The 25,892-nt window shown below is 35.3% G+C and overlaps 1 protein-coding gene across 4 annotated transcripts in view; it reads right to left on the minus strand.

The window, feature by feature from the left end:
• Positions 1–25,892, minus strand: part of LOC105219154 (neurobeachin) — a 185,866-nt gene that overhangs the window by 66,254 nt on the left and 93,720 nt on the right. For all 4 annotated transcript variants that reach the window (XM_054231108.1, XM_054231109.1, XM_054231107.1 and 1 more), the window contains exons 3-10: positions 20,346–20,472; positions 10,698–10,894; positions 3,356–3,477; positions 2,614–2,740; positions 1,671–1,790; positions 1,445–1,591; positions 307–754; positions 39–133 (exon numbers count right to left, since the gene is read on the minus strand). In XM_054231108.1, coding sequence (XP_054087083.1) covers positions 39–133; positions 307–754; positions 1,445–1,591; positions 1,671–1,790; positions 2,614–2,740; positions 3,356–3,477; positions 10,698–10,894; positions 20,346–20,472 — 1,383 coding nt within the window. The remainder of the gene's footprint in view (positions 1–38; positions 134–306; positions 755–1,444; positions 1,592–1,670; positions 1,791–2,613; positions 2,741–3,355; positions 3,478–10,697; positions 10,895–20,345; positions 20,473–25,892) is intronic.

Genomic DNA, 25,892 nt, shown 5'->3' on the forward strand with positions numbered 1-25,892 from the left:
ATACGTAAAAAATGAATATAAAAATATAAAATGCTTACAGCTTTAAGCTGAGTAATTTCTTCGGTCTGACTGGTGTATCCCCTCAAAAGCTCTAAACCGGCAGCGGAAGTCGACGAAATGCGACGCAATTGCTCTAAAGAAAGAAACAGATTACATGCAATAAAGAAAAGCAAAAAAGAAAGAATAAACATAAAATAAAAACAAATATCTTCAAAATTAAGTAAAAATCACTTCGCACAAACAAAGAATGCGTAATAAAGCAACAATAAAAAATAGAAGCAAAAATAAATTAAAACAAAAAAATACCAAAGGATGTATTTCCGGTTGGCAAATGACACAAAGGATCTGTGATGATTTTGTTGTTGTCACCGACGCTCGCAGCGCCGCCGCCAAACTGATTGTTGTTTGCACTCGCAGCTGTTTGATTTCCGCCAGCGCTGTTGGCGTTCGCCGCTGCCGCCGCCGCCGTCGGTTGTGTGGCGTCAGCACCGCCGGCCGTCTGATCGACGACCACTACACCGCCCAGCGCATTGAGCACCGCATTGGTCGAGGCGTTGCGTGCTGAGAGCACAGCGCGCACCTTCGCAAAGGCCGCACTCAAATCGAGCTTCTCATCGGCCCAGTCGATGGCCTGTGCCTCCTGTTCGGCGAGCAGCACCGTCGTCGATATAGTGTTGTTGCTGTTGTTCTGACTCACCCGTTTGTGATTGTCCGGCAGGTTCAAATAGCACTCGTTGTCGAAGCGGAATTGCGACTGTGTGTGGAGAGAGAGGCAAACGGCGTTGTTGTCGGTTTTTCAATTGTAAAATAGAAATTACGCAGATGAGAAATTTAATTAGAATTGTATCATCAAATAATTTTAAATTTTTGAGTTTTTTTAAATTTGTTTAATTTAAAAAATAAAAATATTTTAGTTAAAAAATTAATTTTATGATTTTTTAAACAGTTTGCACATTTAACGGTACACATTTTAGTGTTGTTGTAATTTTTGAATTTTTTTTGTTGGCATGTGTTAAAGTGCGCAGTGCAAGCATATTCAGCAAGTAGAAGTAGAGAAGAAGAAAAAGAACAAAGTGACAATGGTGAGTCGATGTTGTAGTTTTTATAGTTTTAAAATAAAACTGTACATACTTTACACCGATTTTTACGCAAATATTGAACGTAAAAAGCCAGTGCTATGATAAAAATGTATTATAAATTTTGTTTATATTTTTTTTATTTAAATACTTTTGTTTAACTCATTTATTTATTATAATTTTTTTATTTATAAATTATTTATTTTATTTTATTTTATTTTATATTTATAATTTTTTTTATATTTTTTTTTCATGAAAAAATATATATTTTTATAAACTGTATATTATAGATACTCTTTTTTATTTATTATTATTTTTCCAAATATTTTTTTTTTTTTCATTTATAACTTGTAATACAGTGCACTCACCTTATAACCGGGCCCCAGGCGATGCATCGCGCAAATCTGCTGCGTTGTCAGCGCTTCGCTGAATAGATAAATCGCTGACATTTGCCCGCAAAAGACACGCTCCTCATCCAGTTCGGGCGTTGCGCCGATGTAACACTTGTCAAATGGCTGCAAGTAAAGCGCGAGATGATGCACATTTTGTTAGTATGATAGCATTTTATTCATTAAAATTCCGATTGGCACTTACATCGTTTGTGGAAACGAACCACGCCATTTCGGTACTGGACGCCAATTGTCCATTAACGAGGCACTTTATTTCGCTTTTCGTCCAACGATTATATATGTACACTATGGCAATCATGTACCACTGCAATTATGACAATAAAAGGGGGCGTTTAAATATTTCTGATTGAAAATTTATCTTAAAATTAAATTAAGTCTAGAGTAGTGAGGTTAGAGCGCATTTTAATTCATTTAAAAATATTGCTTAAATAGTGTTTGATTTCGCTTTCCTTCTAAATACAATTATATATAATGTCAAATATGATATCTAACTTTTAATGTGAGCATTGAAGGGTTAAAGTGAGGTTTTCAATTGAGAGTTTTCTATAACAAATCATGAATGCTGTTTTTAACCTGTTTTAAAACAATATACCCGAAGTTTTAGTTTTAGGAAACACATTTAAGAAACGTTAAACCTAAGTTAACACAGTGGTGGTAATCTTAACCCTTAGATTATATGTATTTTTAGTATAATTTGAAAAAAGTCTAGTTTTATGTAGCGGTATATATTTGTTAATATTACTTTATGAAAGTGAAGTGAATCAAATACATAGTCACCCAATTACTGTTTTTGATATCATTGGTCTTAACTCGAAATAGTTGTTCGGGTCGCAGTGACCGTATATAATAACTATATTCCCGATGGGTTAATTTCATAGTGAAATCTGGATGTCGAAACCATCAAATATGAAGCGGAAGTGGTTAGATAATGTAATTTCACACCAAATCACTGCTGCTAATTACACCAATTACGCCGAGTGCACGTACCTTCCAATCTCCACTTCTATCAACCATTAAAGCTAAACCACTCATAAAAGGTAAAATATTGTAACCTTTTAAGTTCAAAAAAATATAAATGTTTCAAATCACCCCCACCACCGAGTGCTATTAACTAGCGCAGTACTCACCTTTCTCGGTTGAAATTCATATTTCACACAATGCTGGAAACCTTTGCCTTTGACTTTCATCGATGTCAGCACCAGACAATTGCCAACAAAATGAGCCGTATAGCCGACGCCTTTCGATGTTTTAAAGCTGAAATGAGAATGAGAGCGCAAAATTGAAACCAAATTTTTCACAAATTCGTAAGTGTCTTGCTAGCAAATGAATGAAGGCGACAACAATGGCCATGAAGATGCCAAGCCAGAAATTTGAACAAAATGAATGAAGCGCAGAAGAAAATGAAGCAAATTAGTAGCGATTGCTTGAAAGTGGTAGCCGTAGTCGAAGCAGGACTCCAGCACTTTGGCACTCTTATAAATGAAATGAACGATATAACGGTATGAGTACCGTTACAATGAGTCTCGTTCGTTGCCCAACTGACTGGGGAGGAATTAATGAATTGCAAATTGCAGCAATATTTCAAATTAATTAAATCAAATGGTATACCATTAGGATGGAATAACGGAACGAACGATGGACAAAAGCATGAAATGAAACGTAAATGAAAGTGGTGCGCAAAGCAAATGCATAAACGGGCATGAAAGTAATAAAAGCGATATTGAGAAAAATGTATAAAGCGGTAAGAGTTGCCGCTGGAAATGGACTAAACAGAAATCTGCACGAAAACATTTACAGTTATTAGCGTGTTTGAGCATTTGTTAGACCTTTTAGTATATACTATGTATGTATGTATGTATTTATACTCACCAATAGAGGTAGGGCTTCTCGCGCTCGATATTCACCGAATTAATAGGATCCAAACGAAACCACGTTGTAAATGTAAAGCCATTTTCGTATGGCCATTTCGCTAGCGGCGGCAGTACCATAGCCTATAAGGAGCAGAATAGAAAGAAGAAAGGAAGAACATATCAATAAATGTGCGAGATTTAGAGTGCCTGCGGAATTTATGACTATCTTAATTAGCTTCATTTAACATTTTTAAGGCTCGAACAGTACGAGTGTATTTAAGACTATGTTCAATTGTTTTTGAGTGGGTCATTAGTGTATCGAATTTGTAACAACTTTTTTGCATGATTTTGAGTTTAAGTTAAAGCAAAGTAAAGTTGAAAATAACTTAAATTTAAATAAACCAATTGTTCTTGATTACTTTAGTCTTTATTTAAAGAAAAGAAAATTATTATAAGTTAAATGCATTTCTCAAGAATTAAAAAGTTATGACTGAGACTGAGAAAAGCTCTACAAAAGTGAATTTGATACGAAAGAGTATACGAATACCTAACCTATAACCTTCATTTTCAACGAGAGACGATTACTAAGGCAAACACTGAAACACTGCCATTTTGTTTGCTTAGCTGATATGATTAGTTCGATTCGCTACTCTCTAAAGCTTAACTAATCGAATACAACAAGTATTAGATACTGAAAATGGTCTCTAAACAGACGTATTCAGCTCAAATAAAATAGAGAAATATCCGAGGAATTTGAGCTCAAGTTGAGGCGGATTCATTATATGAGAATCGGAATTGTTGGCGAACTGAAAGCGAAGTGAATCAGCATTATCAGTCATTATAAGAACTCTTATTAGAGACCAGCAAGTCACGCATTAAGGTATATCTTGAAATATGCTTACTAGGATCACTTCTACATGTCAATTATTGAGTATTTTTTAAGAATGGTTAGGGACCACTCGTTGGTATTGTATGTACGCTACGGTAATCTGAAGGAGTAGACAATTTTGTCAATGATTCTAATTTCAGATATTATAGTACAAGTAGATTAAGAACTCTAACGACAAAATTTATGCTCAAAAACTCAAAAAATAAATATGGATTAAGGTGTCACTTGCAACAGAAATATATATTATTAAAGTATATTTATTATGGAAATAAGGGTTTGCAGTCTATGGTATTTAGAGAAGAAAAATAACAGCATCTTTTAAGGAAAAGCAGCAAATCGCTAGCACTAACGAATATTAAACACATTTCGCAAGACTTATAACTTCATAAACGCCGATTATCATACACACAAATGATTTTACCACACCTTTCCGGGCAAATAGCAGCTCGAAACTGGAAAGTCATTTCCTATGTGGCTAAAGACAGCGGAGACAACGGCAGCAGCTTTGGCAGGCAAATAAAATAGTCCAGGCGCACAGTTGAAGCAAGTTTGCATGACATTACAATACACAAAGTTCACTGCTGGCATTTGGCTGCTTACTAGCAAGCAGCATACAGCTACTACTGCTTCTACGCCTGTGGGTATGCAATAACCACATTGTTAGTTTGCTTATTTGCAAGCATTTCATGCGAAAGTGTGTGGCATATGGCATTACAACTTGCAATATTCGCAATGCGAATGAATTGAACAAGTGCTGGAAGGGGGAGTGCTCTAGATATAAAGACCTATGCGTGCTAACACTAATATGGCAAGTCGAGTGTATGTGCTGCAGAAAAGATACTATTGCTTTGTATTAGAACCAGTTTATGTATGCATGCGACTCTTCTTTGTTTTTGCCCGCTTGTGTTGGTTGCAGATCATAAATCAATATCTACTTCTTACTTGCTGCAGAAAAATCGAGAGGAAATGAAGTTTATGATTTATGACACAATCTATGTGCGAGTAACGGTGCTTGTAGTTGTTTGGGGGCTTGTTGTTGTTGCCAACGCACTGCTGTAGTCACTTAGTGACTTTTGTAACCTTTGGTTTGGCTTTAGGTTGCCAATTCGTTTGTGTTTTGTTGCTTGTGACTCGATTGGGCGACCGAAATCGCTTGGGGACTGCAGTGTCATTTGACCCAAGGGATGATTTATTGAGATAATATTTGCAGCAATTGTACTTATTTTGTTGCAAATTGAATGCGGTTGAAAATATAAAGTATTTGCTTGAAGTCAGAAAAGAAACTTTATTGCAGAATATTTTTTTACCCAAGTATCATGAGCTTACAAACTACTGAGATCGAGACAAAAGCTTTGTAAAGGTTTCACATATTGAGTTGCTGCATTTTTAGCGAAAGAAATAGAAAAACGAGTAATTGTTAAAAAAAAATTACTCGAAAAAAGCCCTCTAAAAGCTCTGTGCTGAACAAAGCTCTACAGAAGTCAGACATCACTAAATTGCGCAGTTCTTAAGTTATCCTTAACAGAAAACATTCGCTTCATCCAAAAAACTCAAAAGCAGACGAGCAGAAAAGCTTTCTCGAACTTTTTAATAACTTTTATATTCCCAAGCTTTTATATTTATAATCTGGTCTAGTTTTTTTCAAATAATTCTTGTCTACTACCGTTAATCATTACTGATAAAGTTGACAGACAGTATAAAACCAAAGCACCATAATGAATGCTGCTTATCCAAAGCTTTAAGAGCTTTAAGCTTTCTTATTACTTTTATTACTTTGAACTCCCCAGAGCCACTAAGTAATATCTTAATATCGCGCAACGCAAAAATTTAGAACATTATTTTGAAAACAACAACAACAAATCGAAAAATCGCATTTCAACGTTTCGCATTTTCCAACAACTGTCAACACGAATACTCATCGCTCAGCGATTCACAATCAATTCTCGTTTCGTAAACTATTTTTGGCGCGTTTGTGACGCTAAGTATGCCCTGAAGGCCCGCATAAGCGGCACAAGAGGAATTTGGGCGCTGTGAAAATGCAAAAACCGAAAACAAATGGCGGAGAGCGAAGAATAAAAAGAAAACAAAACATTGCCGTACAAAAAGTGGTGAATAAAATGATCGAATTGTTGTTGTTTATGTGGTAGGCTGGCTGGTGGCAACGCTGTTGGCAACTTTGTACGCAACTTTGCGAACAATTCCATTTGTTGTTGTTATTGTTGGCTATTGTTGTGCTCATTGTCGTTGCCGAGGCAAAATGCTGATGTTGATATTGTTGTTGTTGCTGTCGTCCATAATAGAGTTGGGAATAATTTTGACCAATTTATTAGTGAAATGCGTTACCAGGGAATATCGTCAAGCTACCGAACTCATTTCGACAAAAAACCGCAAGCCCCAGCCCTTTTTGTGGCTATCGCTCTTGTTGTTGTTGTTGCTAAAACAATTTCGGTTTTTCGCCATTGTTTCACTGTGTTTTGTTTTTATTTTTATTTTTGTTTTGTGTTTTCTTTTTTTCTGCACTCACTGCTGTCATCATTGCTGCCGGGCATTCGCAATTTTGTCAGCCATTCCCTTTCGCCGCAGGGGAGTTACATGAGCGCCGGTGCTTTGCTAGCAAAACTTTGCCAATATTTTGGATATTTCAATGGAAAAGTTATGCAAAAATCACACACACACACACGCACTTACATGTAAAAAATAATTTCGAGAAATGTACGTTGAAATGCTGTGCTACACACACAAACAAACGCACTCTAAAGTTGTTGAAATGCAAAGGCGCCCGAAAAAAAGGAGGAGAAGGAAAAAGTGGAAAGTTGTGACACCGTCGCATCGCTTGTGCCAGCCAAATTGAAATATGAAGCAATGAAATTTTGAAATTTCGAAATTGGCAACGCAGTTATTCTCTACGCTGTCCAGACGTGTTTGTTGTTGTTGCCGTGTAAAAAAGTTGTCGTGACTACAAAGGCATTTGATAAGGGTTGCGTTGCCCGCCTTTTGATGTCGCAATCACTAAGCGAAATTGGAAAATGCGAAAGCGAAAAATAAAATTAAAAACAACAACAAAGGCAACATGAAAGTATTCAAAGTGAAAAAAAATGTAGAAAGTTTCGCCAGTTTGTTGTTACATACGAAAGTTCAAAAGTTATTTGCATTTTTCCACAGCAGCCTCGTAGTTGTTTAACAACTTTTTTTCGCTCTCTCTCTCTCTCTCTCTTCTTCTTAACAACCTCATCATGTTTTTAATGTAATGCGTAATTTTTGGAAATCAATTCGTCATCATGCCGGTATAATTTTTGGCTGCTGTATCTAACTCTTCTTCTCTGCCGGAAAACCAGTCAAAGCATTTCATATTCATGAATGGTATCATAAAAGTAATTAACTTGTGCCCAAAACAGTAGAGAGTACTTTATATTCAATAGTTTGTAGACAGTTAGTGGTTTTAAAGAAGTATTTGAAGAAATATTTGGCTGAATATTTGTAGTTTAAGGCTTTAGGTAAATCTTTGGAACTTTATTTTTCATTTTCAGAGGGACTTTCATTTTTATAAATCCATATATTTTGGGTGAAAATTTTAATATTTTACAATATATCCAAGACTATACGCTCACATAATTTTACTAAGATATCTGACATATTAACCGATATATGCGGAATAAGGCCCACCGTATTTTTGAAAAACCTATAATTAGGTATATGGGAACTAAGCGAAGTTATTATCCGATTTTAACAATTTTTGGTACAAAACTACATAATTAGAAGAAAAATATTCCCTCCGAATTACATTAAAATATCTAAGAGAATTACCGATAGTTTTGGTGAAAAATTAGCCTTAGGCACTTTCCAGGAGTGATGCCACAGCACAAATACAGTATTTGTGAAAGTTTTATTGGTTTGCGAGATATACAAAAAAAAATTTTTGGGAGCTGGGCCATTGTACAAAATTTTACTTTATATGTTTCTGTGTTTTCGGTTTTCGTCATTTTGTGGGCGTGGCAGTGTTCTCAGAAACATGTGTACCAAGATATCTTAATTTTTACTCAAGTTATCTGTTGCACGATCGGACGGACAGATATACATCGGGATTTGAACTTCACTCTTAATAATTTTGTTACGATAGTAAACATTTATTTGTATTACTTATTCTCTCGGAAGGACTATTTATTTGAATATATTATAAGACGGGACTCACATCATCTGTTATTATACAATAAAATATTGATATAAATTAATAACCTATAAGAAGGCTGAAAATAAAAATAATCTGACAACCTTCAATTTGAAAATAACCATTACAGTTATCGATTTTGGTAGTGGCGCTGAAATGTATGCTACGAAAATATGTGACAAACTCATTTTTATGTTAATATAAATTTCATTGTAGTATGAAAAAAATGTTCGGTCTAAATGTTGTCGGCATATTCAGAGAGTAAGATCTACGAACATTCATTAATATTTCATCACAGAAAACTATTCCCTTTACTTCTCTATCTTTAACTCTTACTCTCTCTCTCTCTCACTCTCGAAGATGTCACTGAGTGACCAGTATAAAAAGGCATTTGTTATAACCTTTCAATTCAGTTCAAGAACAAAATACTTTAAACTGTGTACTCTAAAATTTTCTTAACACCTTCGAAATATTAAACGATTTATGAGGAAATTTTTTAGACCGGAAATATGCCTTAAAGTTTGCTATATATTCTGAGGGACTTATACTAGATTTTTTTCATGTTATTGAGTATAGACCTCTACTCCTCTCACTCTCTCACATGCTGTAGGTTGATTTAACTCAAGCTCTACCGTCTCACTTTCTTTGATTTTTGAGATATTATATTCAATAGTTTTGGACAGGACAACAGCATATTCTTTATTATTTTCTTAAACAGTTTTCTTATGATTTACGATGGTTGGTTGGTTGGTCGAATTAAACTTCCACCCCAAATTTATTTGAGGAAGATTTAATTGGATTTTCAATAAATTTGTACCACAGCACCATCTGTGGTAAGCTTTAGTTAGAAAAATTTATTTCTAAATCCGATATGTCAGTGAACCAAGATCATACTTTACTACTTTAATACTTGACCAACCTCTAAGCTCATAGAAAATGCACATGAGAAACAAATTTTTAAGAATTTTTGTGGCAAGTGGAATATGAATTCGAACCTCACTTTTAAGAAATCATCGATTTGTCGTCCCAGCTTGAATCTTTCAAGACATATCCTCATTTTTGAATTCCAATAAAATCTAGAAAAATAAAATGTAATATACATAGCAATGCTATAAACAGTTTTTCTACTATTGAAATAAAAAAATAGAGTAATAAAATCGAAGCTAGCACAAGAATTTATTTCCCTCACAAATACTGATCATAGATATGTACATAAAATGTTACTATAGGCCGCGCAAAACTAAACAATCTGCATACGATTCCCCACTCCTGTGAGTATTAAATTACAAAGAAATACCGTTAGTGAATTTTTTCTCACACATTTATTTGCACAGCCTGCCGCGTCCATTTTTACGATTGCAATTAAACAAAAACGAAAACAAAAAGTTCCAACGCCTACACGGCTCGTTGCACACGTTTTATGGTCACCCTTTATTGACTCGAGCAATCAACACAGACACACACACACATTTATATGGGTATAACAAACAGCCGTCTAATTCACATATAAAAATACAAACAAATATGGGAAGCCAGGCTCAGAATGCTCGCAGCACATTTGGAATTCGATTTGTGCGCGAATCTGCGTCCATAAAGTGGCAAATAAAAATGAAATGGCAAAGGAAAAGTAAATATTTCGCCACATGATGATGTCATAAAAATGGCGACGCGGCAAATGGACTTGAAGCAAATACAAAAGCGCAATTTTACTTTACTGTTTTTTTTTCGTTTATTTGTTGTTGGAAATAGAAAAATCTGCGAAAAAGTTGCCACATGATACATTGTTGGTGTGAGTGCGGCACAGAGTTGCTCAGGCGGCACTCTTTCTATCACAGCGCAACTCACCAGTTGTTGGGCATGTACAAATATACATTTACATTAATAATGCAACATGGCATTGCGTGGCATAACGGCAAATTGCGCGCCACAGCAGCATAAAGCGGGTGAAGCCTTGAGCTGCTTCAAAGTGAAATGCAGCCATAGCAACGTTGAAATATAGAGAATTGTAAACATTCTTGTAAATTATTCGCTAGTAAATAAAAGATTAGGCTGCAGTAAGGAGGTGCGTGGTTGCGGATGATACGTGCTCAACGGCTGTGCAGTAGTCGAACGGAAGATAATTGACAGTGGCATTTTATTTTGCGCAGTCAGTGATTGACCTTCGCGTTGTCCTCTAGCAGTGCTAAGGATTACGCGACACTTTGGGGGACCTATTTTATCTTATGCGAAGATTCGTACTTTTTTTTAAATATACAATTTAAATATTATCAAGCAGTTTTGCTGCTCATTTTCTTGGGTTCAACTTACCGATCCTTTGCGTCCTGGAAAACTGAAGAACACATCCGGTCCATTACGATGTGGCATTTGACGCAACACATTCAACAGTTTGGCGGAGTGACGTGGCCATTTGGCATTCACCGCTTTCATGGTGCCGAAGAGTAGTTTGAGCTCTTTCACTGTAATGCTGTAGCTGGCCAACACACCCAGCATTTCGATGAGCAAATCTGTAAATAAGGAAGTTATGAAATAGTTATTTAGAAAAATTAGAAAAAGCATAAAAACGCAGAAAAATAATAATAATAACAGTAATCAAAATAAAAGCTTAGAAGTAACACTTTAAATATTTTATTTATTCAGATTCTATGAAGAAAATTTTCTTCACCAATAATGATATGACAAAGTATCATAAATGGAGTAAATTGTAACAATAGGGAAGAGTCGATAACTAACACAGTTAAAAGAGATAAAGACAGACTGTCTTTTAAAACACTTGGAATTTGTGACTAGGTATAGGGCAACAATTTTCCAACAAGTCAACGTTCGTACTCATGTTGCTAGAACGGCCTTAGCCGCCTTATAGCTCAGACCGTGCCTCTTCTGACTATCATTTGTTCCGGTCGATACAGTATGTTCTCATTGGAATACGATTCCCATCAGAACAGGGTATCAAAAAGTGGCTAAATTCAATATTGGCCGTCAAGCAAGTGGAATGGAAATTGCCAGAAAGATGGTAGAGATGCTATATCTTCAAATGGGCAACACTTTGAATAATTCTTTATTCTTAAATAAATGTTCATCTTAAAAAAATACTGTCCAAAACTGAGAGATATTACCAAACTACGCCCCAAACATTATCGCTAAAATCTGGAGAACTGAGTAAAGTCCTCTCTCGACGAACCAAAATCAAATTCTACAAGTCGCTCATTATTCCCTCTCTGATGTATGGCGCAGAAGACCGCACGATGACAACATCCGATGTCATCTCATCTTGGGGTTTTCGAGAGGAAAATTTTGCGCAAGTAAATCTTGCGGTCCTCAGAATATTGGCAATGGCGAATACCGCAGATGATGGAATGATGAGCTGTACGGCGACACTGACATAGTTCACCGAATAAAAAGACAGCGGCTAAGCTGACTAGGTCATGTTGTTCGAATGGATGAAAACACTTCAGCTCTGAAAATGTTCGATGTACACGCTGGAGGAATCTACGGAAGAGGACGACCTCCAGTCCGTTGGAGAGACCAAGTGGAAAGTGACCTGGCTTCATGTGGTGTTTCCAGTTGGCGCCAGAAAGTAAGAAGAAGAAATGAATGGCGCGCTCTGATGGATTCGGCTATAATCGCGTAAGCAGTTCCTACGCAAAATATATATATTTTTCATAGATTAGTTATTCGTTTGACAACTCTCTAATTATTGGCACATCTTTCGAAATTCGATATGTGACATGACGGATTTGCCTCCAATACAGATTATATTAGCCTGAAGTGGGCTGAATAATTTAAGTTCTTTAACGACTAATATTCGTAAACTCTCCAAAGCAATTCGTGTTTTAGAGAAAATCGATCATTAGAAGTAAGATTTCTTCTTCAAAAAAGATCCCGCTTTATGTCTCCCAACAAAGTTGATTTAGGAAAATCAGCAACGTTTAGAATAAATACATGATGAGAGGAAAGAATAAAGAGTTTGTAAAGGAGAGGTGAGGTAGCGATATATTATTATCCGAAATAATGTTTTTTCTAACTATTCTGAGACGGAGATTAAGGAATTGTAGTAGTTTTGTTTTTGTTTCTAGCACATTAACACACACTTAGGGTAGATTAAGATCAGTTTCGGAAACAACAAGAAACTGTTGACTGCATGTTATGTTTTAAAAGTCAAAGTTTCAAGAGGATTATTGCACACTTGTGCCGATGTAAAGAAAACTAAAATTATATTTTTAAAGTTTAGCATTCCACAATTGTAGAAACTTTTAAAGAATTTTAGAATAGCACAACAGACCTTCACATACTATTTGCCAAATGAACAGTAGTTCGGTGAGTGCTGGACAAAGTTTTTTATTATTGTTCTGGCTTGTACTTTAGAAAAGTGACAAACACTTCTATTTTCAATCCACTCGAATTGCGAGTCCCACATGCCGGCCGGAATGAGCAGCTAAACTTGAAAGTTTTAATGACCAACGTCTTGCATAACGACTTCTTAACTGCACAGTTAGGCGTTATATATCTGCATGTGTATGTGAGATTATTATCAGTTGTGTTGTGAGCAGTGAAAAGATAATCATTTTAATGCCTCAAATGCGCTGAGTGACAATTGTCATGGCGAATTATTGTTGTTAGTGGCAATAACACAAAGTGTTTTGCCAACTTGTTGTTATGAACATGATAGCAGCTGTTACGCGCTAAACATCGTAGTTGCAAGCAAATTGCAAGTGGAAAATGGGCGTTAAGAGCACGTTCTCACTCCAAATGAATTGAAGGTGGTGTAGGAGGTGAGCTGGTGGGGCCAGCTGGTTGCTAATAATCATAAGAAGTTTTGTAATAATAATAAAGCTAAATGAAAATGAGCTGTTAAAAGTATAGTGCCAGCACATTGTGGATATCTCGTATACCAAGCTGCTATAATATGTATTAGTCTATATGGGTTCACTAATAATTATAAAAGTTTATTCATAACAATTCTTTAGTTGAAATCTGTATCGCTCCATGTGTGTTTTTCAGAATTTATTTTCGATTTATTAAATCTTCAAAGTTGAAAATAACCTCTCTGATACCTTCCGGAAGATAGCTATCACTGGGAAATGTGAACAAATCAGATCCCATATAGCCGGATAAAGGCCTAACTTGATAAAAGCATGAAGCTCTTTAGATTCCTTTTGAATCATTCAGGGGGGAATAGCATCGTGACAGATTCGTAATGGCGAGTTGTACCAGAGGAAAATGAGTGAGTTTAAAGGAGTTTCCGAAAACTATAATTAGTATATAGTTTAATATATTTTCATTTTCCAGTGATACTCTAGACTTATCAAAGAAGCTATAAATAAGTTATTATAATAAGGAAATCAAATAAAAATCTTGATGACGATGGAGACATACTATATATTAAGAAGGAGGCATTCTAAACCTGAGAACTAACGTACAGAAAATTGCTTTCACGACTGGTTTTAATACCTCAAAAATACATAGAAAAATATATTCAAGAAGCTCTATTTAAAAAAATTCTTACTGAGAAATTATTGAACCTTCGCTACTAAATACAATACCAATAACTTACAAGTAGTTTTATTTAATTTTCACTCCACTTCCTGCTCCACCGCATCCCGCCCACAAAATAACACTTCCTGACAATCTCAACGTTAAGGGTTGAGGTTATTGTCAAGTCAATGACATGTAAGCTTTCATAAAGCCAAACCGTTTGTGCATGACACCAACACCGACAACTTAATTTAATAGCAAAATGTGCTGGCGCCAGCTGCCAGAGAGGAGAAGCAGGAGGCGCAGGCGACAATGTCAAGCGTTAGAGTGGTGTCAAGTCAGTTTATACTGTGCTGCAACTGTCGCAATTGGCAAATGTACCGTTGGCGACAGGCACTGCAGACACACGTACGCCTGCAGTGGACTACCCAAGCGACCGGGGCGTATACGTGACATGAACGGCAAAGGCAAGTTTGTCGCACATCAAACGTGTGAAATCAACCAATTTGACGCAACGAAAGGTTCAGTGTGAGCACAAAAACAAAACGCCAAAGCCGCAGCCGTAGCAATGCCAAAGATAGAGATAAAGGAGTCACACACGCGTTTTGTGTCGCTTGCCACTCGAACAGTTGAACTTTGACAGAGCGACATCAAGGGTGCTGTGTGTGAGTGGGGCGGTGTACCGTGGTGTCGAGTGTCACCGCATCCGCATCATTTGTACAGAAAATCAGCGTCAAAGAACAAAAGTGTAATTAACTGCTGAGGTGGCTGAGCTAGGCTCCATATAGGCGTGAAAAATTATGTATACACATGGGCTCTTAGCAAGTTAGAGACAAAAGGCGTGATGGGGGAAAGAAGAAAATAATGGATATGCGGAAATTTAGACATGCTAGACACATGATTCGCTCGACTCTGTTGTTATATATGCATATTTAATTACAAAGATCCATCGCTACACACACACACACACATACAAAACACAAATGAGCTGTTTGTAGCTCATATATGCAGCATTGTGTGGGGTACAATGCTCGCTCGCTTGCTATACAAGATTATGCTAATTTGTTACAGTTTGTCAATTTGTGTGGCAGTTCGGTGACTTTGTCGTCCCCGGAGGCAAATGTGGATATCATTAATTTATGCAATTAGCACGCCTGAATGCCCATTGTCGCAAGCACGTGTGTGTATTTTTAAAATTAAGCTTGAAGAATTGTTAAATATATAATTATGTGCATAGCTAAAGAGAAGAAGCTTTGCTTTTTGGACATAGGATCTTACTAGAGTTTACTGGTACTAGGCTTTAAACAAAGCTTTGCTGTCAATGTCCAAATTTTTGCGTGACTTACTGAAGTGAGAAAGCATTTTAAAAGCTTTTATTTGTATTTACTTCTTATTAGGCGTAGAGCTTTGACGAGAGCTTTCTGGTACTTTAGAGCTTTATTTAGAGATTTGTATATAACTACTTCTGACTCGAAATCAAGTAATCAAAAATTCAAATATAATTAATTGTACGGTCTTAGAAACGGATATCGTGCGAAACATCGAGTGAATAACTGAAACTGGAAAGCTTTAAAAATATATCGTGGGAAGCTTAGAGGGAATTACTGAAACTGTAAACCTTTTCGATAGCTTTAAAAAGATATCGTTAGAAGTTTCGAGTGAATTAATGAAAATGGACTTCGAAAGCTTTAAAAAGCTTTAGGAACAGATATCGTTCAAAGCATATAGTGAATAACTAAAATTGAAAAGCTTTACGAAAGCTTTTAAAATCTTTATCTACATATACGACCGTGCAATTTTCTGATTTTTTCCAAAATATGGAAATAATGAAGCGTCGCTCTAGGACCTTTGAAAAATATTTTATTTTTAATAATGAATCCTTAAATTTTTTTAAATGCCTTTTGAGTACAAAAGATCTCCCTAACATTATATAATGTTATTATTATTCGTTATAGCCTTTGTATGAATCGGGAGTTTTTGTTGGATAATTATGGTAACCATTAGTTTTATTAAACAAATCTACTAAGAAAACATGAGTACAACTTTTTAAGTTCTGGTCCATAATTTAAGTGGATCCATGTTATTTAGTAAAACGTTTAAATAAAAACAACTTCCTAAAAGACTGCTCCATTAAATCTACGTCAGCGCCATCTAACGGGTTTTTGAATAACTTCAATCAAATCTAGCGCCTAGGCAAATAAGTAAAGCTTGATTGAAATGAATTTCGTTTGATTTTACGAAGTTCAATATAAGAACGAAATATAATTTAACATATAATACCTCTTAAATACTGTAACTGATATTTTTCAAAATTAGAAAAACTACCAACTATTATTTGATAAATAAATGCTTTTCACAACAGCAATAACAATGCTTTTAAATGTCTTACGAAAATGCAATAAAGTTAGCTTTAACGCCCTAAAGTATGCAATAAAAATACTAAATTAATTACCACTTCAAACAGGTATACATAAGAGCATGTGATTTTATTGGCATTCCACGCTTTGGCATGTCTCGATAATAGGCCACTTTGGGTTAGCACCTTATGTGGCAGCCAGCATACACCGAAAGTGTGGCATATTTTAGGGAGTTCATTAGCCATAGTCTCTAACTTGGCTTTACCATACTATGTGTAGACGCCGAGATTTCTCAACAATATTGGCGTATTCCACACACACATACACTTCGCGCTAACTAACGAGTACTTTAATCAATTACAAAATGAGCGCAGTAGTAGTTCTATATATGCATATGAGTATATTATATAGTGTTGCTTGTGTATGAGTGTCTAATTTAATGTACGTCACGCTCAAGGAATGTGTGCTTGTTCGCTTGTAATTTAACATATGCGCTTTAATGCGCTGCGACAGCTTTAGTGACACGAGAGCACATACTCTGACACGCCACTACTAAGATATACTCACACAAAGAAACATATATATAGTACATATAGACATACATATATGGCATTCTTTTTGCTTGAATTCAACTTCACGCTTGAGTCTCTGTTATGTCTGCCTGTCTGCGTTGCGTTCTTTCGTACAAGTTTTTGCTTAATTCAGCAACACTTCACTTCCGCCGCCCACTCACTCCGCCAGCCACCCACACAGAGTCATTTCGCCTCAGATTTAAGCATTGAATTAATTGCTAACGTGTTCGCAAGCAACGCAAATGAGCGCACTAAAATGTCTTCGTTAGCATTGATGGTGTGGTGTGACACAGGAATGTGTTTCGTTTTTCATATGCTCAGATTCATTTATGTACATATAGTATGTATATATGAATAGGTACTCATAAGCAATTATGTCTGCCGGCAAGTTGTTTTTGCTTAAATATATAAAAACAAGCGATATTATTTTCTTACTTTTTATAACGGTATCTGTGAAATGGTTTTTGGAGGTTTTGTATATTTTGAGAGACAGTGGAAATAAGCTGGTGGTAATAAATTTTAAAACGAAACCTAAATTTGTTGGTTTGTGTGAAATTTGAGCGCTTAAATCAAAGCTTTTAAAGATTTTGAAGTCTGAGATGCGAAATGAACGTAATTTAATACTTTAGTCAAAGCCTTAAATTTCAGTTAACAGCCTGATAACGCCACAGAAGTTAAGACAAAACCTATTATCATTAAGAAAGAAAAAAATTTAAATTAAAAAAATAAATTAAATATAAAACATATAAAGTGACAGGAGATCTTAAGTACTAAAATCGTCGAGGCAGACATTAATGGACTTAGTAGCGCCAGCTTTAAGCTAAAATAATTTGTATGACTTAATTGTATATAAATATGCTAACCTGATACTATCTTAATTAATGAAGAACTTAAAGTTATGAGTAGTGCCTAGCTGTATAATTCGAAATCACAAATTGGAATAAAATTCCTCTGTTCTGTTTAGAAAATGGAACAAGCTATACATGAGATACTTTACCACCAGATAACACTCTCTCTCGAAATATAAAATATTGGAATCATTGATGGAAAAATTTACCCGAGTTCTCCATTCTTTAGCCCGTTCACTAAAAATTACCTGCTGTGAACTTAATTCTTTCAGAACTGTAATAATTATTTATTCGTCCACATTTGAAATTCTCAACAGCTTTATGAAAAAATATCCTTAAATAACAGAACATGTTTTTCTAAAATGTTTGAAATCGCAACTTTTAAAAATTTTTAATTTTGTTGACATCATTTGGATGCCTTTTAATTTAAGAAAAATTAGAAACTGAGCCAGTTTAAGAGCCACATTTTATAGTTGGTTGGGAGCGAATGGTTTAACGAAGTACCGTAAAAATTTTTATTTCACGCGTATTTCATGAATTAATGGTCGTTCAATGGTAGAGACTCTTAGTAAAAAAGTTGAGAGAAAAAATATATCAAAAGGGCAGCTTGGTGGCGCCCATAATCGATAGCTTCTTAAGCAGCAACTGGTTTATAAACAGAATGGAAACGGCTTTATAGAGATATAAACTCTATAAACTTTTTATAACAGAAATAGAGTAAATATGATATATATCCAGGTTGTTTAAATCCATATCATCTTCGTCAATTGGTCATCTTTCGAATTATATTTTGAAATATCTTATAGTCTTTTCGCACAACCAAATTAATTGATAAATTAAGAATATAATTGAGAAACCAGTTTTTGTCCTTTACACTGCCGGCTACTCGATAAACTATCAAGCGTTATACGCTTTTGCCCCTTGCTTTTTATAAGAAGTTGGTAAGTTTCACTAGCTGTTTGCTATTCGATTAAAAATTAATGTAGAAAAATTAAATTTTTATTTTGTACGGTAAATCGATCGAAATCAGCGCTTTAATCGAGCAAAGGCCTTTTAATTGATCTATTAACTCCTGTGCGAAAAGGATATTAAAACATATATCGAGGGAAAGGGTTTAGATAAAGTCATAAATCAAGATCTCGAAGAACTGTATTAATTGAATGGGTTTTGGGGAAACTTCCAAGGCAGTGTAATATTTTTTTCTTGTGCTTTAAATCCTGCTTGCTGCTTTCGTATAAACTCTATCGAAAAATTTAATTATTTTTTTAATTTGTTTCCAACGTATAAAAGATAATTATTTATAAGGCTTACCCTATACCTAAATAGAGCAATTTAAAAAAATACCATGAATTTGCTAAATGTGTAGCCACATAGTAGCAAAAAAGAGGATAGATAAAAACCTATTGAGTAGACAAACAAATTCAATGGAATATATCCACAGATTTAGCACAAAAGTTATTCATTTCCATGTCCATGAATAGCAACTACGCCAGCACCTCGCCCACTTTACATACATATTTGCTTTAGTACAACAAGTATTTGTTACTTCGCCCTACTTGTGCCAGCATTTACGCTCTTTGAAAATGTGAATCTCTTACTTCTAATTCAATAATCTTATTCTCGTATTTCAATCACTGTGCAAACAAACAAATGCTGGCTGAAGGATATGGTCACACCCAGACCAACAAATCGATTCCACTTTAAATATATACACACACACACACATAGGTTTACTTCCCCTCCTGCATGTGTGTGTGTTGGCGCATGTAACACCAGAACAAACACGTTGTAAACGAATGCGCCTAGTGTAAGCACACGAACCAAAGTCCAAAGAGCAAACAAAGCCACGACAACTGACGCATACTGACGACGCCGCCAAGGCAACCAGGGCTTCAAACCACTGAAGCAAGCGCCGATGACAGAAATGATGCGACAAGGCAAAAGCGGAATGAAAGCTGAATGAAAGCTGCCGTAGGCATTGGACGAATTCAGCAATGAGTGTGGAAAAAAAATTTGCGAAAAACTAGAGGGGCGTCTGTGACAGCGCACATACACGCACGCAAATGAAAAAGTAAAGACGTGAATTGAATCGAATTCGTTTGAAATGATTGAAAGCAAAGCAGTGTTGCTTAGTTGCTGTTGCTTTTCGGTTTTATTCGATTTTTGGGGAGGACAAAAACTGTCTACTTCTGATCTGCCACATGTGGATGTACGGATGTGCTCAAACCCCATGGATAAGCTCCGATGCGTCTCCAACCTATCACAGAGTAGTTTCTAATGAATTAGTGAGAGTTAATCAAGCCTCAGTTGGCGCTCTAAAGTTGTCGGTATCCAAATTTAGGTACGTTGAGAGCACTTAGAGCACCTAAAGTGATCCGTCCTTCCAAAAAAAACATTTATAAAACCAAATCTGAATCAATATTTACGAAGTATCCACAAAAAAAACGTCCAATATTAATATAACGGTAATTTTCAAAAACGAGGATAAGGTGATATAAAAACGGTCGAATAAAGTACAAATAACCAACTCTGCACGACTTTGGACCTTATTTACATTAATTAAAATTATTTCCCGATAACCTACAGATTTAAAATCAAATTGACACAGGAGTATATACATATATCTATACACACTATCCACACTAATCGCAAAAAAAAAGATCGCTTTAATTCTACATGTTGTTATTATTGTTGTTATATACATACCTGCCACAACCGTTTCGGAGCGCTGCAGTCTCACCAAGACGTGCTCGATTAGACCGACGTCTGTGCATGCTTGCAAATTGCGCACACTCTTGCGTAGAATAGCAATGAACACACTCCAGATCTCGGCCTGTAGGAAAACGAAGAAGAAGAAGAAGAAAAAATAAGCAAAATGGTTAAGTAAACATAGCGCAGCAATCAAGCATTGAATAAGCAAGTGGGAAAATGGAAAGAAATACAGAAATGTCATACGATGAATCCAAATGGGATGGATGCGGGTTCTAGTTTTTTGCTATAACTGTTCTTAAATTTGATAGACAGGGTGTTCGGTAATTAAATTACTACTTGAAATTGTAAATCTATCGATTTCAGACTTAAAATACATGTGGGTATGTAGTTGCTTAAATTGTAATTAATAGTTGAGAAAATCGATGGCGCTGTTATATTATTATCACTTAGTTCAGTTCCTGAATTTTGTAGCTTAATCGCTGGGTATTACACTAAATGTGTACAATATGATTAATAATTTTATGAAATATCCAAACTCAGAGCATCAACCATATGGGGAAAATTTTCGGGACTGAGTTCTAAAGCTTTTAAAAAAGCTCTCTAGCTTACTATTAATATGTAAGCTTTTATAACAATGAACGGACTCAACAATTTGCTTAATACTGGAACAGGGGGAGTATTCCTCAAGTAATTTCAGCATTATAATACTCTTTATAGTAGCTAAGTGAATTCCATTTCAGTACTTTCGAATATTTTGTGAGTTAAATGTTTATAAACAGACTAATAAACCCTTGAGTATGTACTCTAAATGAACACTACTGCATTTTTGTAGAATTAGATAAAAAAAAAACAGAAATCTTTAAAGTACTGTCTTTAAAAAATCTCTCAACAAGCAGTAAAATATTTTTTAAATTATTCTCCAATTAATAACGGTAGAGCATCCACCAACAGCATACCACCAAAACCATTAATCCCACAAATTATGCGTCGTCAGAGTTTCTTAAAGCTTCTTGAAACAAATTTGCTGCTGACGTCAGATAAAAACAAAGACGAAATTTCCTGGGTAAAATAGGGAGCTTTTGGTATTTCCTACCACCACCACTGATGCTGCCGCATATTATTATGAGAAGGAATTTAATTAAAAGTCGTGTTTCGCAAAACAGCTCACAGCTGTTTATTGCCCTCGCCTGGCGTATGATTACTTACATAAGTAGGAGTGTAAGTATGTATATGTATTAGTTCAGCAAGCGCTAAGGGTTATTGAATAGGTTGTCGGTATTGTAATTATCAATTTCTTTGAATCACTGCATTAGCTGCTTATTAATGAATTTATATTTGTTGTTGTTGTTTGTGTTCGTTTAGCGCTTTGTAGTGCGGTTCCGTTTGGCAAAAACAAAAAGTTGAAAGTGAATTTACAATTATGTTATTCAACTTAATGCTTTCATTAAGCTGATTTGCTTCGCTAATGATTGAGCCACAGTGGAGTGATTATAAAGTTGGCTTTTAGGTTATAGTAAATCAAAAAATTAGTTTCCTTATTATATAATATAGTTATTATGTTATATATGTAATAAGAAGCATTCCCTTTTAATTTGAAATATTAATATAACGGGTGATTTTTTTGAGGTTAGGATTTTCATGCATTAGTATTTGACAGATCACGTGGGATTTCAGACATGGTGTCAAAGAGAAAGATGCTCAGTATGCTTTGACATTTCATCATGAATAGACTTACTAACGAGCAACGCTTGCAAATCATTGAATTTTATTACCAAAATCAGTGTTCGGTTCGAAATGTTTTTATCGACAAATTTTGTTCAGCGATGAGGCTCATTTCTGGTTGAATGGCTACGTAAATAAGCAAAATTGCCGCATTTGGGGTGAAGAGCAACCAGAAGCCGTTCAAGAACTGCCCATGCATCCCGAAAAATGCACTGTTTGGTGTGGTTTGTACGCTGGTGGAATCATTGGACCGTATTTTTTCAAAGATGCTGTTGGACGCAACGTTACGGTGAATGGCGATCGCTATCGTTCGATGCTAACAAACTTTTTGTTGCCAAAAATGGAAGAACTGAACTTGGTTGACATGTGGTTTCAACAAGATGGCGCTACATGCCACACAGCTCGCGATTCTATGGCCATTTTGAGGGAAAACTTCGGAGAACAATTCATCTCAAGAAATGGACCCGTAAGTTGGCCACCAAGATCATGCGATTTAACGCCTTTAGACTATTTTTTGTGGGGCTACGTCAAGTCTAAAGTCTACAGAAATAAGCCAGCAACTATTCCAGCTTTGGAAGACAACATTTCCGAAGAAATTCGGGCTATTCCGGCCGAAATGCTCGAAAAAGTTGCCCAAAATTGGACTTTCCGAATGGACCACCTAAGACGCAGCCGCGGTCAACATTTAAATGAAATTATCTTCAAAAAGTAAATGTCATGAACCAATCTAACGTTTCAAATAAAGAACCGATGAGATTTTGCGTTTTATGCGTTTTTTTTTTTTTTAAAGTTATCAAGCTCTTAAAAAATCACCCTTTACAATTATTCTAAGCTCTTTATTATTGTTGAAGAACAGCTGAAGGCTTGTTTAATCTTTGATTAACATAGTAAGATACGTACTGGAAAAAATTAAAACGATTTTCGAATTTTTTTATTTTTTTGTTAAAGCTCACATTGCTTTTAAATTGTTTATAATTTTTTGTTCAAAAACAAAGCTTTCGATGATAATGTAAATAATAAATAGCACGAATGAAATAAATAAAGAAACAGTCTGATGTCAAACAGCAGTTTATATCACAAAAGCTTAGCTGGGCGCCATTTTTATTCCTGTTACGATTAAACCCCATATCCGAGACTATCGGCCTGTTGCGAATACCATTTACAAACTTATTTAGCCATTCTACTAAATAAATCATCAGTGCTTACTTCATATATTTTGAGCATTCAACTCCATACCGGGCTCTAGTCAAATTTTATCATTCATGCGGTATAATTTCACCAATATAAACTTCTTTAAATTTTCAACGATTTCCGCAAATTACGTGACAGTACCGAGTACGTCTATTTAAGATTCCTTTATTCAATAAAAATATGTATGTGTCTCATGAGTATTTGACTGGTCTATAAGTCTATTCGTATCTATCAGCTAATGTAACAAATCTAAATTCTAATATAAAAGGATGATATTTGTATAATAATTTAGAGATATTCCGACTGTAGCACCATCTATTGGTCATCCATAAAGTAAGAATGATTCAGTTCCTTCGAAAACCTGCCTTGTTATTTAATCTCAATTAGATCATAAATTTATTTTTAAGATATTTTGAACATAACGCCACCTATTGACGAAATTTTTGGAAAATAATTAATTTCATTTGATAAATGTTTCTTCTAAACGTGAAATTAAGTGGATGATGAATTCATTCAGAAATATGTTGAACTTCCAAGGTGTAGATTTTTATATTTTATATGATACATATTTGCTCTAAGTTAAAAAAAAAAATTTCTATAATATATAGTCAGACCAATATTCCCTCAAAACAGAGGTCTATCTTATACAGATAACTGACATGTTTATCTTCTAGATTAAAGCTCTGATTGTAATTATAAGATAGCAGATCCATCATTAATCTCTGAAATTGAATAAGGTTTCTGTTAAATTTCTTCAAAAATAGTTAAACAACTTTCAAATAGTTCTATAGCATTAACTTTTCTAACAGTTTTCAAATGAAAACCAGTTCCATTGAAAACCATAACTTCTTTAGCTTTGACGCCATAAAGCACATATATTTGTACATTTTCCATATTTCATTAAAAATTCTAGCAAAAATCCGCACAAACAAAACGTTCTTCCTCAACCATGGCAATCGAATAATATTCACCCCTCCCACCAAGAGGCAGGCGACGAGGCGACTTTGAAGCTGAAGTGGAAACACTTTTAAGTTGTAATGCAGTGCATATAATTTAATTTGTCAGCTCATAACTGCTACCAAATGCGTGGGTAGAATTGAGCATAAAGATTTTATTTATGTATTTTGTTTTTCTTGGCACCCCACCTCCTTCCCCTTCGCCCACGCTACGCTCAGCATAATTTCACAAAAACAAGTGTAAACTTTATTTCCTACTTTCCGTCGCTCACGGCGCTGATACCGGGATATGTTCACTACAAATAGGCACTTCTCTGCCGAAAAGCGAAATCAGCGCCAGCAAAAAATATCAACAACAACAATAGCAATACTTGTAGCAACAAGCAAAAACACTTTATCAGCTGCTGGAGGGCATTTTTGACTTTTCCCAGCAGCCAGCGGGCGTTATATACACGCTTTAGCCCCTGCCACATAACGTTTTTGTGCTTTCAGAGTTTTTGTTGTTTTTTTTTTTTTTTTTTTTTTTGCTTTTGTGACGAAGTATACTTTGCCGGGGGCATTGTACGGCGTTCCTGCCAGCGCCTTTTCACGGTTTTTATGTTTCTTTTTCGTGCTTTCCTACTTTGGCGCATTAAATTTTTATATAAAAATTAACTTAATTTTTGGCCGTTTGCTTTTTGTTTTCGAGGCATTATTTTTTAATAAGCGTCAGAGCGCTTGTATGCCGCGGCACTAGCGATGAGTGGCAGGCGAGTGTGTGTGACAGCGCTGGATGCTTGTTGGAGGGGCGACAAAAGTGGCCATAAATACATATAAACAAACACACACTCATACATATATATTTATATACACACATAAAAGAAAAAAATTCAGAACTTTGCACGCGGCAGTTCTTAAAGCGCCTCAATAATAGTGAGTATGAGAATTTTTTAGGCACTTTTTTGTTGTTGTTTCATAAAAGCTGTGTGTTTGTTTTGCTTCAGTTGGAAAATGGTGAAACTCGTGTTATGCCGTGTTTAAATTAATTTAATTAAATGAAGTCAAAAGTAGCTGTCAGACAGGCAGGTGGCTGTGTAGTCAGTCCTCGTGCGTCAAATAAATTGCTTAAATGAAGTAGCAGCAATGGCTGTGTCTATTTTAAAGTGTAAAATGAGTGCTTGAGCAGCAACACAAGCGAAAGCATTTGAAGTTAAAGGCACTGATTTTCAGTGCTGAAGTCTTTATTTCTTAATAGCAATTTTTTTCTGCAATTTATGTTAGGTTAGGTTGAAATTGGTGGCGTGGCATTGAAGTTATGCTGTGGTTATATTAAAACTGACACTCAGTGCGAGATATTACTATTTTTTAACGTTTGTTGATGTAGAGCTGGAAATTTTATTAAAAATATATATTTTATTTTATATAATGAATAGTATAAAACTGTATAGATCTTTCGAACTATTTCGCCGTTATCTTTAAAAAGCGGATCGGTTCATATTCATACACAATGATCTCAACCCTATACAATAAATCAAATCCAGGTTACATATGTCTAGAACTCAAGCCATTGTACACTATATTGAACTGATCCCTGACCATTCCTCGCGCTCGAACTTAAAATAAGTCGGGGAAAAATGATAGAAAAGGTTGTTTGAATTAAGGTTTTTAAATAATCAGAAAGACTACGAAAATT

This window comes from Zeugodacus cucurbitae, chromosome 5 (genome assembly GCF_028554725.1).
Source record: "Zeugodacus cucurbitae isolate PBARC_wt_2022May chromosome 5, idZeuCucr1.2, whole genome shotgun sequence".
Lineage (NCBI taxonomy): Eukaryota > Metazoa > Arthropoda > Insecta > Diptera > Tephritidae > Zeugodacus > Zeugodacus cucurbitae.